The sequence below is a fragment of the Physella acuta genome, unplaced genomic scaffold (assembly GCF_028476545.2).
Source record: "Physella acuta isolate Inbredline_101_S28 unplaced genomic scaffold, ASM2847654v3 ptg000051l, whole genome shotgun sequence".
Classification (NCBI taxonomy): Eukaryota; Metazoa; Mollusca; class Gastropoda; family Physidae; genus Physella; species Physella acuta.
The window spans coordinates 558,807-576,779 of NW_026731571.1; the positions used below are offsets into that span (position 1 = coordinate 558,807).

At 37.0% G+C, this 17,973-nt stretch overlaps 2 protein-coding genes across 11 annotated transcripts in view; one reads left to right on the forward strand and one right to left on the reverse strand.

Annotated features, from left to right (window-relative positions):
- Positions 1-157: 157 nt before the first annotated feature.
- On the forward strand, positions 158-10,389 carry LOC131946416 (actophorin). Of its 2 annotated transcripts, XM_059307176.1 has the most exons (5): positions 158-269; positions 7,046-7,181; positions 7,968-8,097; positions 9,557-9,705; positions 10,244-10,389. In XM_059307176.1, the coding sequence occupies exons 1-5, from the start codon at positions 267-269 to the stop codon at positions 10,252-10,254; spliced, it is 429 nt and encodes a 142-aa protein (XP_059163159.1). In that variant the 5' UTR covers positions 158-266; the 3' UTR covers positions 10,255-10,389. The 2 variants fall into 2 exon arrangements, with proteins under 2 accessions (XP_059163159.1, XP_059163150.1); XM_059307167.1 differs by lacking the exon at positions 10,244-10,389 and having other exon boundaries at positions 9,557-9,965.
- Positions 10,390-11,290: 901 nt separating this feature from the next.
- The window catches only part of LOC131946296 (molecular chaperone MKKS), a 38,958-nt gene continuing 32,275 nt past the window's right edge, over positions 11,291-17,973 (reverse strand). For 3 of the 9 annotated variants that reach the window (XM_059307049.1, XM_059307006.1, XM_059307031.1), the window contains exons 2-6: positions 15,344-15,614; positions 13,698-15,170; positions 13,048-13,229; positions 12,508-12,618; positions 11,291-12,370 (exon numbers count right to left, since the gene is read on the reverse strand). In XM_059307049.1, coding sequence (XP_059163032.1) covers positions 11,939-12,370; positions 12,508-12,618; positions 13,048-13,229; positions 13,698-14,724 — 1,752 coding nt within the window. In that variant the 5' untranslated portion in view covers positions 14,725-15,170; positions 15,344-15,614 and the 3' untranslated portion in view covers positions 11,291-11,938. The other 6 variants (XM_059307019.1, XM_059307023.1, XM_059307014.1 and 3 more) reach the window with 6 other exon arrangements.

Sequence of the window (17,973 nt, forward strand, 5' to 3'; positions counted from 1 at the left end):
ATCTGTGTACGTCCCATACCCTCCTCCCCTGCTGTGTACGCCCCATACCCTCCTCCTCATGGCATCTATACGTCCCTTACGCTCCTCCCCTGTCTGCTGTATACGTCACTACCCCCCCTCCCCCCCCCTCCCCCCCCCCCCACACACTGCAGCAGGTAACAGTGTGAGTGAAAAAGGAAAGGTCGTGACGTGGATTGCTCACACGGCTGGAATGCGGGGGCTCTTCATGGTGAAGCTTGTACACATCTCACAGTCCAACAGTCAACATGGTAAGTCCATCCATCGTTTCGACCATCTTCCCTTCATCTCCTCACACTGTGTGACCACACTGTCGAGGGACAACTTCATCAACATCCATTCTTTTTCTCAATAGATAAAATCGATTTGTTATTGTCAGAGATATCGGATGCGCATTTAAAGCCATACAGTACATGCCAGAACAGCTGTACGTTATACATTTTACAATAGGGTTAAGTAGCTAAGAGTACAATTCACAGTATTGAATGGCAGTATTCTATTTTTTTTTTTATTTGTTCACTAGACTAGATAGCTTACTTATCCGTGTCTAGTAGGCCTATCTCCCATAAAATGTTTTTAAACGACTGAATGAATTTCGGAGAGATTTGTTGAGTAAATCTAGAACTGTTACGGATGACTGATGCAATCAGATCAGGTTCCGCTACAGGTGAGAGGTGCCATCTGACCTGTGTCCATTACAGGTGAGTGATACCATCTGACCTGTGGTGTGTGGTACCATCTGACCTGTGGTGAGTGGTACCATCTGACCTGTGGTGAGTGGTACCATCTGACCTGTGTCCATTACAGGCGAGTGGTACCATCTGACCTGTGGTGAGTGATACCATCTGACCTGTGGTGTGTGGTACCATCTGGCCTGTGGTGTGTGGTACCATCTGACCTGTGGTGAGTGGTACCATCTGACCTGTGTCCATTACAGGCGAGTGGTACCATCTGACCTGTGGTGAGTGATACCATCTGACCTGTGGTGTGTGGTACCATCTGACCTGTGGTGAGTGGTACCATCTGACCTGTGGTGTGTGGTACCATCTGACCTGTGGTGAGTGGTACCATCTGACCTGTGGTGAGTGGTACCATCTGACCTGTGTCCATTACAGGCGAGTGGTACCATCTGACCTGTGGTGAGTGATACCATCTGACCTGTGGTGTGTGGTACCATCTGGCCTGTGGTGTGTGGTACCATCTGACCTGTGGTGAGTGGTACCATCTGACCTGTGTCCATTACAGGCGAGTGGTACCATCTGACCTGTGGTGAGTGATACCATCTGACCTGTGGTGTGTGGTACCATCTGACCTGTGGTGAGTGGTACCATCTGACCTGTGGTGTGTGGTACCATCTGACCTGTGGTGTGTGGTACCATCTGACCTGTGGTGAGTGGTACCATCTGACCTGTGGTGTGTGGTACCATCTGGCCTGTGGTGTGTGGTACCATCTGACCTGTGTCCACTACAGGTGTGTGGTACCATCTGACCTGTGGTGTGTGGTACCATCTGGCCTGTGGTGTGTGGTACCATCTGACCTGTGACCGCTACAGGTGAGTGGTACCATCTGACCTGTGGTGTGTGGTACCATCTGACCTGTGTCCGCTACAGGTGAGTGATACCATCTGACCTGTGGTGAGTGATACCATCTGACCTGTGTCCATTACAGGCGAGTGGTACCATCTGACCTGTGGTGTGTGGTACCATCTGGCCTGTGGTGTGTGGTACCATCTGACCTGTGTCCACTACAGGTGTGTGGTACCATCTGACCTGTGGTGTGTGGTACCATCTGGCCTGTGGTGTGTGGTACCATCTGACCTGTGTCCACTACAGGTGTGTGGTACCATCTGACCTGTGGTATGTGGTACCATCTGACCTGTGTCCACTACAGGTGAGTGGTACAATCTGACCTGTGGTGTGTGGTACCATCTGACCTGTGTCCACTACAGGTGTGTGGTACCATCTGACCTGTGTCCATTACAGGCGAGTGGTACCATCTGACCTGTGGTGTGTGGTACCATCTGACCTGTGGTGTGTGGTACCATCTGACCTGTGGTGAGTGATACCATCTGACCTGTGGTGAGTGATACCATCTGACCTGTGGTGAGTGGTACCATCTGGCCTGTGGTGAGTGGTACCATCTGGCCTGTGGTGAGTGGTATCATCTGGCCTGTGGTGAGTGGTATCATCTGGCCTGTGGTGTGTGGTACCATCTGACCTGTGTCCACTACAGGTGTGTGGTACCATCTGACCTGTGGTGTGTGGTACCATCTGACCTGTGGTGTGTGGTACCATCTGACCTGTGGTGAGTGGTACCATCTGACATGTGGTGAGTGGTACCATCTGACATGTGGTAAGTGGTACCATCTGGCCTGTGGTGTGTGGTACCATCTGACCTGTGTCCGCTACAGGTGAGTGGTACCATCTGACCTGTGGTGTGTGGTACCATCTGGCCTGTGGTGTGTGGTACCATCTGACCTGTGTCCGCTACAGGTGAGTGGTACCATCTGACCTGTGGTGTGTGGTACCATCTGGCCTGTGGTGTGTGGTACCATCTGACCTGTGTCCGCTACAGGTGAGTGGTACCATCTGACCTGTGGTGTGTGTTACCATCTGGCCTGTGGTGTGTGATACCATCTGACCTGTGTCCGCTACAGGTGAGTGGTACCATCTGACCTGTGTCCGCTACAGGTGAGTGGTACCATCTGACCTGTGTCCTCTACAGGTGAGTGGTACCATCTGACCTGTGTCCTCTACAGGTGAGTGGTACCATCTGGCCTGTTGTGTGTGATACCATCTGGCCTGTTGTGTGTGGTACCATCTGACCTGTGTCCGCTACAGGTGAGTGGTACCATCTGACCTGTGGTGAGTGATACCATCTGACCTGTGTCTACTACAGGTGTGTGGCACCATCTGACCTGTGTCTACTACAGGTGTGTGGCACCATCTGACCTGTGTCTACTACAGGTGTGTGGCACCATCTGACCTGTGTCCGTGACTATAAAAACTCAGGTTCTGTATAGCATTGTGTGACATTTTAACTGTATTCACGTAATGCATTAGTTTATTGTGTGAATAAAGGAAATCAAATGAAGTACATGCATGAGAGGGCGTCATAGGATTCTTCTAGTTTGTTTACTTGATTAGAAATGGTGTTGGAAATATGACCACGTTTTAGCTAAATGAAGAGATATAGGCCAATATCAATTTATCTGCTGTCAAGTTGAAAAAGTATGTTAATATATTCTTCCTACATATGCCGTTTTTTTTTTTTTGTCTCTGAGTTTTGAGACCATGGCCGTGCAACTTAAAATGACAGGGTTGGTAATGGATTAAACACTGTAATGTGTCAGTCCACTCCCACGTTATGGAGTAAACATTGTAATCTATATATATTGCAATCTTTACTCCATAACGTGACCTAATATATCAGTCCACTCCCACTTACTATAGAGGATCGTGTACGTCTGGGTAGGGTAGTGGTGAATCATTTAATTATAGTGAGTATAATGAGAAAGTGGTATATATATACATATATATATATATATATATATATATATATATATATATATATATATATATATATTTATTTATTTATATATATATATATATATATATATATATATATATATATATATATATATATATATATATATATATATATATATATATATATATATATATATATATCCCCTATATGTAGCTTCTAATGCCAAATACCTCTAATAAAATAGGCAAACGGTAGCTATTCCTTTATTTATTAAAAATAACTAATGGTTGACTCTAAATGCTCCTTAAGTTAAAGTAATAGGTCGAAGGTTAAATACAGCACCATTTTATTCGCGTATTCTGGAGGTTAAAAAAAATACAGCCCTATTAAAACGCACACAGAAGGGAGAGAAGTGGCCTATATTTAGCGTTATGTGGGGCAATGCTACTGGAATAGAGTCCTTGCAAACACGTGACCTAAATCACGTGATACCTACGCCCGCCGCCACAGTGGTGTACATCAGACGTAAACACAATCAGCTGTTCGCCAGCGCTGGACGTGTTCACCAGCGCTGGACGCGTTCACTGTGTGTAAAGAATCGCGCCCGCGGAAAGGGAAAAATACGTTAAAAAACTTGAACTCTTAGGAATTGAAGATCCTTATACTGTTATTGACAGTTTCGTGGATAATATAAATATGTGGCCGAAATTTCTAAATAAAAATACTGTTAGTAATACCGTTTGCGTTTAGAGTTTAAGTAGACGAAGCTGATCAAATGCAGTAATATATTATAGGTTATCTACTGTAGCAAACGTGAGACCACTTAACTCCTACAAAACCCACACTACAACGGCTAATATAATCCATGGGTAATAACCAATCTGGGTAGCATGTTATACAATTTAAGACCCTTATAATCCAGCAGGGAAGTAATCAGACACATTAATACTGACATTCAACCCTCATGATGGCTGCCCCCACCTGTATCTAGCCCACAATAAAACCTAAGTGGAGTCTGCCCTGCCCTCCCCTGAAAATGTCTCACCTCCGTGATACCCATCCCCACAGAGATAGTATTTCTTATATAATTTTGACCCTCAGGGCCCAGCAGGGAGAACAAAGGGGAAAGTCCCACTGCTCTCCCCTCAACACTTCTCACCTCGGTGTCATGTTATGTCATTTATAGCACACATGGCTTATCAGGGGAAAGCATTAAGGCATTAAGAATCTTAACTCTGGACAGCTACACACTAGTATACTAGCTACACACTAGGTGCCTACTGTAAACTACTAGACTGTAGGCCCTATGTAGACCTGCAATTGTATCAATTGTAGACTGGGTCCATTGTTATTATTCTAAACCATCTCACTTATAATGTTTCTAGCTTGATTTGTTTCTTTTATAAACAGTGGATTTAAAAAAAAATTAGCCTAATCATTAACCAAATAATAATAATGTGGTTATTTGTTGTTGGCTGGTATGATCTAGATTGTACTACTAGGCTACAAAAACTTAGTAGACCAATTACTAGATATGAATTTGAATTTAATTAAACTCAGTCCAGTATCAGATACATATTGCTGTAAAAAGACAACAAAGTAGGTAGGCCTTAGTAATTTATTAAAGCCTTCTACTACAATAATATCAACTACATACTTGTATAAAGTTTTTACAATTTAATTTAAGTAGCAGATTCTAGATCTAAGTCTAGTCATACAATCTATTTCAATTTCAGAAAATTTCGTTTGCTAAAAAAAATGATTAGATAATAGAGCGAGATTTTAGATCTTAGAGACAATTAAATGCTTTATTAGGCCTATTATGACTACTTTTGATTTATTATGGGTGTATTTTGAATCGAATGTAGATCTAAAGTAATTAAATTTAAGAAAGAAGTAGATTCTAGATTCTATGTCTACCCAGCGGAGCCAGGTATTAGGCCTACTATTAGATCTTATTATTCTTATTATTACTTTTGACTTTGTCTTTTACTATTAGTATTTGTGAAGGTCGAGCATATTTATTTTATTAATAGTTATCTTTTATAATTAAAATGAAGTTTATTATTTTACTGTCCTTACCTGAAACAAAGTATCGAGAACTGCATTTGATCAGATTCGGCTACTTTAACTCTAAACGCAAACAGTATTACTAACAGTATTTTTATTTAGAAATTTTGTCCACATATTTATTTATACGAAACTGTCAATAACAGTATAAGGATCTTCAATTCCTAAGAGTTCAAGTTTTTTAACGTATTTTTCCCTTTCCGCGGGCGCGATTCTTTGCACACAGTGAACGCGTCCAGCGCTGGTGAACACGTCCAGCGCTGGCGAACAGCTGATTGTGTTTACGTCTGATGTACACCACTGTGGCGGCGGGCGTAGGTATCACGAACGGACGTGACGTCATATGAAAGGACTCTATTCGTTTGAACGAACGTGAATAGTCTAGGGTGAAGGGGAAATAACCCACCTTTTCTAACTTTTTTTTAAAATCACATTTTTGTCTAGATTAATAATAGACGAACATAAAACACGTATAAAAACCTTCATAAAAAACAAGTTTTTAAAGAATGAATATTAGATAAAGTTTTTTTTCTCTCTTTTTTTCCCCAAACGATTTGTGAAAGGCCTTTTATTTTAATCCACTTTTGTTCTTATAAAATTATCAACAGCTTGTAGCTTGGTGAAAGTTTAGTTCAATCAGCTTTAATTAAGATGAGAGTGCCGACTGCCTGAAAACTTTTATTGGCGTTTATTGTCGGTAGAAAAACACAAAGAAGCTTCCTTTTACACCCACCCCTCCGCCTACCTGCATAGCCTCAATAGAAAATTGCATCGATAGCCTAAATAATTTGCTTATTTTCTTCAATCATACTCAGCGGGTTAACTATTGAAGAAGTATGGGCTCTAATTCAGAAAATATAATATTAGAGATAAGGCATTTTTAGATAACTAAAATTAAAAAAAAGAAATATCTTTAGGTCTACTGAAGTTCCATATAAAATAATTAAACTCTCCATACCTTTCAAAATGTCGGTTCTCTGGACTGAGAGGACCAGTATTTCATCCAACGAAATGGAGATGTATATAGAAAGTATATACTTTAAACAGTGTGTCCCCGTCCCCGCCCCCCACCCCGAGAAAAAGTCTGGAAGAAACTCTGCGTCCCGAACCAAATGATGGCCGAAGTTTTTTGGTTAGAGTTAGAGCCTATTTGTTGGGTCCGTTTTGTCGGAACACCAAAGCGATGGTTTGTATCCGACCAAGATTAGTTGTGTGTGTAGAGGTACCAGAACGCCGATAAATTAGACTAGAGCAACACTGGGGCTAGGCCTATGTGGGGGAGGGCCCAATAGGGGTTCTAGACATCATTATAGTTCTAGTACACATGTATTCAAACACATAGTCGGTTATAAAGTAATTTCTTTTGCTGCGGTGCGCTCCATAAACACTTAGTGCACATTTGTTTGGGTTATAACGTTGACTGGGTTAGCCTATATCATTAGGTGTATTATTATTTTCTTTTGGCAGGCGTCGGGCGTGGCAGTAGCAGACGAGTGCATGCGAGTGTATGATGAAATCAAAATGGGCCACAGGTGGCTGTACATCATCTACCGTGTGAGCGAGGATCTGAAAACAATCATTGTGGAGGAGAAAGCTGGCCATGGTATGGATTTAAATGTTACAAATATGGGGGTTAGGCCTAGTTTGAAGGGGGTGGTAGGGTCTCGTGAAGCCATTTACGGGGTCGGGTCTAGCTTTTTGTGACAACTCGAAGTAACCGGGGGGGGGGGGGGGGGTGTGGTGGGGTCATCCATATATGACGTCCACACGGGGGGGGGGGGGAGGGACGATGACACACGTCATATATAAAATTGACTTTTGCGAACGCGTACGCAGAGGCGTAGCGATCCTTCCCGGCGCCCGGGGACATACTTTCAATTTGGCGCCCCCTTGGGAGCAAATTTTCGGTTTGCACCCCCCCCCCCCCCTCAAACTTTCGATTTGCACCCCCCCTCAAACTTTCAATTTGGCGCCCCCCCTAAGGTCGGCGCCCGGGGACATATGTCCCCCCCCGCCCCCCCCCCCCCTCTCGCTACGCTACTGCGCGTACGTATGGACTTTTAAAAGGGAATTAAGTGGATTTTTGTGGACCGGGGGGGGGGGGGGGGGTACAAAATCCCCAAAAAAATGTGGACGTCATAAATGGATCACCCTTAGCTTAGAAAATGTGACATAATTTATTGACTGCCCCTTATTATAAAGAAAGTGGAATTCATGATACACATATTATATTATAATACTATACCTTCCTTTTTAAATGATATTGTATTATTATTATGCAATTAAATACATACTTTTATTTGTAATTCGCAATGTAAATAGTTTATATAGTTATGGTTAACATTTTAATTTAGAATTGTTCATCTGACAAGTGATGTACAACTTTCAGATAAAACATACTCAGATTTTGTCGAGAAACTGAAACAAGCAGAAGCCAAAAGACAGTGCCGATATGCAGTATTTGATGTACGATTTATGCACAATGATATTCCACAGGAAAGGCTGGCATTCTTTTTATGGTAGTGTTTGCTTTCCAATTACTGACCAAAATTAAGACTTATTTTCCTTAAGAAGATTGTTATATCCCAATTACCTCTTGTTGATGAAATAACTACACAGGACATTATTAGTATTAGTATTAACTGCAATTTTATCTTTTCAAAACTTTATTTGTTCTTTATTAGTAGAAAACGGAATGAAGCGAATCAATATCCCAAAGAATCATGGTCTTTTTTACAAGCTTTTAACTTTTATTTAGTTCGCAACGTCTGTTTGTTTGTAGCAAATCTTGTAACTCAATATTGACCCACTACTAATACAGCGAATTGGTTCAAACTTTCCTGATACGTTCCACTTCTACGACAATAAAAGTCTATCTAGATGTTTAAATTAATTAGTCATTAAAAATTAATTAGTCATTAAAAATTAATTAAAGTTTCGGCACTAAGGGAAGTCAACAAAATCAAATCACTCGATAGATTACTATATTCAATAGCAGAAAGGGAGATAACAAGCTAGACGCTATCAAACCGACTTCTGATGAGCTGTGGTTCACGCCGAATGTTTACAATCGCGGAGACAGTTCATCTAGTAGTAATAATAGTATTAATAGCAATAGGCCTAAGGGACAGATGTTTTTTTCAACGATTTGAAGCTAAGGGGAGGTAAAAAAAAATAATTAAGAACTTGCTGTCGTCTGTAAATTGTGGTCATGGAAGTCTGCTTTCGTTTCACGGACAGTTAATCGTGATCTACTGATGGTGTTTTAGAGTAAATATTTTTAGTCGTGCCGACTTCATAAGCTATGAATCACTAAAAAGTAGAAAATAAAACAAATACAATTTTTTTAATAGTGACAAACTTTTAAATGCACTAAAGAGTAAAAATAAGAAAATAAAAGTAAAACGAATCTACATTCTTTCATTATTTATAGCTTTGGTCGCTCATCGGATAATTTTCATACTTCAGCAACCAAAGCTTTTATGAAAGAAAGCAGATTAGTTTTATTTTCTTATTTTCAGTGCATTTAAAGCTTGTCGGAAGTTATCGCTATAAAACAAAATTTAAATTTGTTTTATTCAATATACATGTATTAGAGAACCCTTTCAGAAGACCTGACATTCCCAAAATAATAAAAACCAAATCAATTATTAGCTTTGCAAGGTATATATACATACATAATGGTATTAATAGGCACTACATGTTATACTGACTGTATATTGTGAGAAAGTTTGAGAGGGGTATTAATCGTAGTAGTACTAGTAGATGTCCACACCTTGTGAGATGGGGTGAAATGCTTTCTTTCATCTGAAGGGGATGTCCACATCTAGGGGTGGGGGGTTTCATCTCAAGTGGATGGTGGTGATAGAGGGAGTCCATAATTCCATTTCATTATGGCGCATTTTTTTTTTTGTGAACATTGTGAAGGTTGATCAATCGAGAAATCCTGTAACTATAACGAATCATCTCGGTCTGCAGGAGCCCTGACACTGCAACCATCAAACAGAAAATGATTTACACCAGCAGCAAGCAGGCTCTCCGCAACAAGATGCGAGGCATACACGCAGAAATCCAGTGCACAGAAGATGCTGATCTCACCATGTCCAACATCCTTGAGAGAATTTGCAGTAAATACACATGACCCCATCTCATACCATGTTTCATGAACCACTTCCATTGTGATGGCTTGGTCACATGACCAATGCCAGGTTGTGTGATCTCACTGACCATCCTCAATCATGTTTTCATGTTGCCTGTTTAAGCTTCTTTGAAAAAAAAAAAACCAAAAGCCATGAAGTTTGACTTAGTAGAGATGTAACTAGTTGCACTAAATAGACGCTACTAAACTTTCAAAATACTTCCATTGTGGAACATATTTTTTATTTTTTTTTAAAAACGTGCTGTTTAGTAGATTGTTGAGTGTTATAAATTTTGTATGTATTTGGTGGTTTGTCAAAGATAGTGTTTTCTTTTTACTTTATACAAGAAATTGTAACACTTATTTTTTAAAACAAATGTTTATACAACAAGTAATAGCTTTTGATGTAAGTTTATAAACTTCATTTGATGAGTTAAGTGTAATAATTTTTTTTAAATGTATGTTTAATATTTTTTTCTTCAAATGTTTATAATGATAATCAAGTTTATATTTTCAAATATTTACAGTTTTAAAATGATTGAGATTCAAGATGAAAAAGCTTTATGTGATATTCTCAGAAGCCAGTGGAGTAGAAAAATACCTTGATGGAGCCAAGCCTCTGTCAAGCCAAAGTCTGTATATACTTATCAATAAAGTATTGTCTTCTCATGAACTTATGACTATATTTATCTTTAATGGAATTTTACTCAAGGGTTATAATTACAATACTTAGTTAAATGTGGGCTTCTTTTAATATTAGAACAATACATTTATGATGAGAATTTATTTGTAAATATTATGGAAGCTATTTCCAGTGTGAAAAAAAGACAGATGATAATAATGATATACTTCTAAAATATGAAGAAAAAATTCCAATCCTTTATAAAACAGTAGAGCCAGTGTCTGTACATCTTACATTTTTAGTTTGTATATCTCGTTTAGTCTGTAAATCTTATATTTTTTCCATTCTATTTCTTGATTTGTCTGTAAATCTTACTTTTTTTTTGTTTGGATGTCTTGTTAGCATATCTTAAATTTGGATATCTAGTTTTGTCTGTAAATCTTAGTTTTGTTCTTTTTAATAGCCTACTGTTTCAATATACATGATGGATTGTTTAACTTTGTCAAAAATAGTTTTCCTCTATGCCTATTTATCATTAAATCTTTCTAACCCAAACAATGTACCAGTTTAAATTATGATCATTAAAATATTAAATTAATGTTTAGCTACTAAAAATCATGTCAATTTTTACCAAACAATATCCCAAACAACTAATTTTGGATGATTTCTCATCAGGTATCCAATAGATGAAGTGACATCCATTTTCCTCCTACTTAAGTCACATTTTGGTCATCACAAGAAAATGTCTTATTTCTCCTAATTTAGCCAGGTTTTCACAATAGCTGGGTGTCTTACTGAGCCAAGAAATCTTCAAAAGTTGAACTAATTCTTGAAATGTCCTTTATTTGAAGATGTGTGCTTGCTTAAGCTTTAAAACGGTATCTACAAATAACAGCTGATAATGTCTGTTTTTATGTAGACAACTACATTCATTTTTATTTGATAGAATAAAAAGAGAAAATTGAAAGATCACCTTGTTAGTCATTCAAATAACAATAATTCTAAATAAACTTTTTCAAATTTTTAATTAAAAAATATTTACCTTGCAACAATGCTATTTATTATTAACAATTTCTGGATGCCTTTTTAAAAAATTTGATATTTTAAAAAGATTTCCATTTATATATCAAAGAAAATTCATTTTGAGTAAACATAGGTCATCTGATCAACTGCACCTCTGTTAGCCATTATTCAAAAACTTTTTTCAGCATAATTTATTTCATTGGGCTATTGTATTAAGTCTCGAGTTCAAAAGCTGGTTCAATAACTTCAAGTAAGAAGAACGTCCCTGTGTCCACCCTACCCTAATGGGTACCTAACTTACGTTAAAAAAGTAAAGGCAGCTGGGCATAATGTTGATCACACAATCCCTTCATATGCCACGGTCACAGAAACAGGTGAACTCTTCTTCACTTGCCCCATGGACCATGAGTTTCGAAAAGGGAAATTTCCTTTTTTTTAAATATTAATTTAATTTGAGGTTGAGCAGACTAGCTTATACTTTGAAAAAAAATGTATTACAGACAAGTCATTTTTTATTTATTTAATGAAATAGAAATAAGCATAAAAGTTTTTTTTGAAAAGCTTCCTATCACCAAGTTTAATTTTTATTCACAACAAACTGACCCAGCGATAAGAGCAAATTAGCGGAAAAAATACCTTTCTGCAGAGCTTGTGTAGCTGCCACAAAACTGTCAAGAACCAGATGTGGATGTGCAGGGTTATCAACCACACTCACTGTGCTTCTAGTGTGGCTAGCAACACTAGATGGTTGCTCAAAAGGGTAGATGAAATCAAAAGTTTCTAGACATTCACGGGGGCTGGATTTCATCCCACAACAACAAAAAGCTAATTTAGAATTATCTAGCCTCCAGCAGTGAAAAGATGTTGGGTCAACGACCACATTCAGTGATCCACCACCCAGGGAAGTGGCCCAATGGTGGAAACTTGATCTAAATGTTTGTAAAGCTGACAGGACCTGTGACTCAGAGTAGTGTCTTTCCTTCACCAGATGATCCATTTTCCCTAAAACCTGCATAAACGAAAGTAAAACTGTTACTTTTAAACATGGACAGGTACTACAAGCACTAATATTTAAATATTAAAACATTTTTCGAAGTGTTAAATTAACTTTCAAACATGGACAGGTACTACAAGCACTAAGATTACCTGTCCCCTGAGAAAATAAGAGCAATGAGTTTGCCAACAGCCTCCTCCAGGTAGAAGTTTTGGTTCCTTACACAGAGAATGTAGCCCATGAAATACAGTTTTTATACAGACCTGAGGAAAAAAGTTAACAGTACTAATATACTACTAGTATATACTACTAATAATACTAATAGCAGCATTTAAGGTTCCTTAGCACTTAAATTAAATGGAAAAACAAGCACATCTTGCCAACATGACTATAAGTTAACTCTAACATATTAGCGATGAAAGTAAATTTTCCCCCCAAAGATCAGTAAGACTTGCGGAACTGAAACCAGTTTATAAGTGTACTTCCACAATAACAAAAGCTGTGAAGCTAATGCAGTAAGAGTAAAAAAGAGTATGGATATTAAAATTGTGCATACTGTAAGATCTCAATGGAGAGTTTCTGTAACTTACATTTGCACAGATATAATTTAAAATACGAGTGCACATGACAAAACAAAATATACAAACAGAACAAAAATAGCAGCAATGAACTTGAAGTTAAAAAGCATTAACCTTCATTTCTGACAATCTGGATTCCCAGAGATCACACATAATTAGCGTGACAACAGGCGATGAAGGCTTTGACAGACGGAGATAGCTTTTACTGCTTTCAACCACATGATCCACAGACCTCACCCAACCTAACTTGTCACTTAAATCTTGTGTAAGAACCACAGAACAAATCTGTTTTGCACCTATGTGAACAAAAATTCATATTATTGCATTTAAAGATCTTTCTAATTTGTAAACGCCATATTTTTTAATCTATGGAGTCATTTATTTATAAAATTTGGAATTTTAGACCCCCACATTTATTTTATACATAGGTTACAAGTTTTTTTGTTAAAAAAATTTATGCATATATTAGTACTCAACCCTCCCCCTACAAGTGTCCAGACGCCCATTCCCCACTCTAAGTGGACTTTATAAAATGATGATTCCTATCTAGTGATCAGAACCATGTGCAATTTGAAAACTGTGCGTAAAAAAATGTGCAAGGGAGATTTTTTTAAGATCAATAATCTAAAGATGTTAGCAAGGAACAACCACATGTACATTTTAGCATAAAACATTTTTCTACAAAATATGACCCACTGAAGGTGTTTTGGTAAATTACCTTGTAATATTTCAGTAAATTTCTTTTAAAAAAAACAAAAGTTTACCAGTAAGATCCTGGAGATAAGGTATCATTTGTGATCCTATCCTTTCAACGTACATAATATCCTTAGCTTTCAGGATTCCTTTCAGGTTCGGGTGAATGACTTTCTGACACAGAACCAAGCCAACATTCAGATTCTCTAGCCTGTTCACCATTTCAGCAATCTTTAGCACCACAGACTTATCCACTTTCTCAACTGCATTGCTGTATATTTCAAAAGTAGCATCTGTCACTTCTTCAGCATCACCAGACAAAGAACATATAAATAGAGCCACTTGAATGACAAAGTCACCTTCTATCCCAAGTGAAACTGTTTTGAGTTTGACTTCTTTGACACCATGAAGTGCAGAAAACTCAGGGTATTCTAACAGTAAACCTTTCTCCAATCTACTCTCTTTCAAATGTCTATTTTCAAAGCAAAGAACATTAATCCCATCTGAAAATCTTACTTTGTTTTCATCTGGCAAATCAGGAATGGATTCAACAAAGGCTTGTAAAATTAATTGACTAAGTGTATCAGAAACATGATCAGCTGATCTTAGAAGGGCTTTTGATGTTATGATGCTTCTCACATAAGCCAATAAAACTTTCAAGTCAGAGAAATCTGCTTTCACACAAAGCTGACACCCAGCACCATTCAAATAATCTAATATATCCTTCACAAATAATTCAAACAAATTAACAAGTGAGTGGCGATTAAAATGCAGAGAGTTAGAAGTGTAAACTAAATGAAGACACATATAAGCCATGAAAAGTCCGCAGTCACCATGTTGTTTTACATGTGCTTGGACTGCTGTTTCAACAAGTTTTAATTCTGGTCGGGATAAGGACATGCCTGACAGGATCCTGCCACTAGAAGATGTGAAGGTTACACTACCACCACATTTGTTACGCAACATGTGTATTTTACCACCTGGACCAACACATGAACTGAGTAGCTTTAAAAAGTCTGAGAAAGATTTCAAAGATGTGGGTGAACCAGCATTATATGCAACCACATCCGAACTCTTAGACTGTTCCAAACGAGACATTATCACTAAAAACTTTGAACCAAAAATTTATTTCGAGGATGAGGATAGGAAAATAATTAAAAAAACATAGCAAATTGAAATTGCTGAATCACAAATTTTATTCACAATAAAATCAAGTATCATTAGAAATTAGAATACAGTTTTATTGCAATCATTATTAGGAAATTTTAAAAACCTTTCAAAAACTTAAGTTGACACCACTGATGAAAGCAAATATATAACAATTAATTCGAAAGAAATGTTTTTACTCCAAACCACTTATACCAAAAAAATTAGATTATTTAGAGTTTACACTCAATTTCTCAGTTCGCCATTTGGCACGTTCGTTTGCAGTAGGAGTAACGTCTTTTGGTAACAACAAACCTATCAAGCTAGCACCACTTAATATTACCAAAAATGACAAAAGTTTGTTATTGTGGGTCCACCTTGACAAACTACTAAGCATTCTGTAATGGAGAACATTTTGACAATTAAAATCTCAACAAGATACAAAGTTCTACAGAAAAAGAATTTCATCACCTGTTTGTTTTTAAAATTTATATTGCCATTTTTAAACTAAATGAAAAATGAAAACTTGAAATTATAGCAAAAATAATTTGTAAAAATCAGAACTTCTTACGTCTTTTTTGTATTATCCATTTTAATAGAACTTCCTACTATAAGGATTTAATCTTTCTTCTGGGGTTCTTCCTTTAAATTGGTAGGTCCAGACTTTAGAGGAATGTTCATAGGTCCAAATTTTATATTTTCTTTCTGTAAGTTTGTTGGTATGAAGTTAGTATCGTACTGTATTTGATACCACAAATAGTGTGCTGTAACAAATATACTACCACATGTCAAAAGCACCAGATTTCTTCGCATGAATCCTAAAAGCTTATCCATAATTAAACCTGAGGGGAAAAAAATTATCATTTAGAAAACTAAACAGAATTTATAATATCAAAGTTTATAGAATGATTAAATTGTAGGGGCCTACTTGTTTATTAAATAGTAAATAGGCACACAGACCCATAAAGAAATGAATGGTTTTTAATATAGCTTTATCCATAAACAACATCACATTTTTTATTTCTTTACCCACTCCCAATAGTAACAAAAAGCCCCCCCCCCCATGTCACACCTCAGCCTACTACTACTAACAGTGTCTGTCTAAGTGAGGGAGTCTAAGTCTAACACACTGACAGTAACCCCTTTTTGTTTTGATTTTTATAACAGTAATCTGAGTAATGTCTTACTAAAATACTTCTATAATATTAATAAGTCTACACTTTTTTGTTTGTATTACAAAGTCTTTTAACAAAGAAAAGAAGTGGTAAATTTCAGGCTAAATAAATTCAATTAGGCCTAATAATAGTGACTGAATCTCAGAGGCGTAGCGACCCTTCTCGGATCCCGGGGACAAACTTTTCGATTTGCACCCCCCTCAAACTTTCAATTTGCACCCCCCTCAACCTTTCAATTTATTTTTCCAACCCATTTTGGCACCCCCTAAGGTCGGAGCCTGGGGACATGTGTCTCCCCCCCCCCCCTGCTACGCTACTGCTGAATCTACTAGACCTACTAGTACTAGATTCTAAGTCTGTCTTAAAAATGACCTTGATCTTTCTTTTAGTCTTTTAGATTTTAGTCTTTTTATTTTTAGTTTTACAGTGTATCTAGAATCTAGTGAAATCTAGTACTACTACCTAGATCTAGATCTAGAAAAAAAAATTCTCCGACTTACCACAAGGTGGTAAGCTCATATCATTATAAAAATATTACGTTTTCAAATTTTCAATGAAAACAACAGTACAGTACATGTGAGTAGTAGTAGTACACAGTGTGAACACACAGGATCTTCTCTAGACCTGTTCCTGTTGAGTGTTAGTGTCCAAGTAAGCTAGATCTATTTTCAACCAAAGGGTAATAGTCTAAATCTAGACTAGATTTTTAGATCTATATCTAGAGTCTAGAATCAATGTATTTTTAAAAAATAAAATCCAATGCATGAAGAAGTACTGAAGTCGTGCGGAAATAGGCATAGGACGGCATAGCTTAACCTAGATTTCTAGATCTTGACTTTTATCTCTTGTCTAGGTTACTAACGTGTGTATTTCTCAGTTTTCTTATTGCCAGATAAAACGATTGTAAAAAATGCCATAGTCTTGGAAATGGCAGTTGTTACTAGATCTAGATCTAGATCTACTTTTATCTAGAGTCTAGTAACATATTTATGTGCACGATTAACATTCAAGAACTAAAATGTTGAAGTCTTAATACGTCTTATTAGTAACATAGTGATGTGTATTTAGTTCCATTTTTATTTGATTCCGATGAACAAAAACATTTTATGAATTGTTTACTTGTATGTGAGCAAAAATGTGGGTTCGGGGTTACAGGTTACTCCACCATCCTTGTTGATCACGCTTCCCATATATGTGATTTTTTGTTTGTCTTCTACATGGCCTGGTTAGTTATCCCGATGACCTCTGTTTTATTTCTGTTGATTTTTATGTAAGGGAGGTTAAGGGATCGGGTCGGATGGTTACAGATAGAGCTGAGAGAGAGAGAATGGTGATGGTCTTATTCTCTCCCATCAGTGCATCCTCGTAAGGGGGTTTACCAGACCGGAGCTAACTAAATTCTACACACAAAATTATTCACTTTGGTTTCTGACATTAATTCATTTCCTTGATATAGAAATATATATATATATATATATATATATATATATATATATATATATATATATATATATATATATATATATATATATATATATATATATATATATATATATATATATATATATATATATATATGTGTATATATATATATATATATATATATATATATATATATATATATATATATATATACATACATATATATATATATATATATATATATATATATATATATATATATATATATATATATATATATATATATATATATATACATATACATATATATATATATATATATATATATATATATATATATATATATATATATATATATATATATATATATATATATATATATATATATATATATACGTGTGACGCTTACGACTGGCCGGTTTACCGGTTACGACTGGCCACCACTGGCCGTGGGAAAGCTAGTAGGATCTGACCGTCCACACCGCTGATTGGATTCACACCGTGCGCGTTGCACAATTGGAGTCCTGGCAGTGGCGGAACTAGAAAAAAAGGGCCACCCCGCAAAAAAAATTTTTTGGCCCCCCCCCATATAATATATAGACAC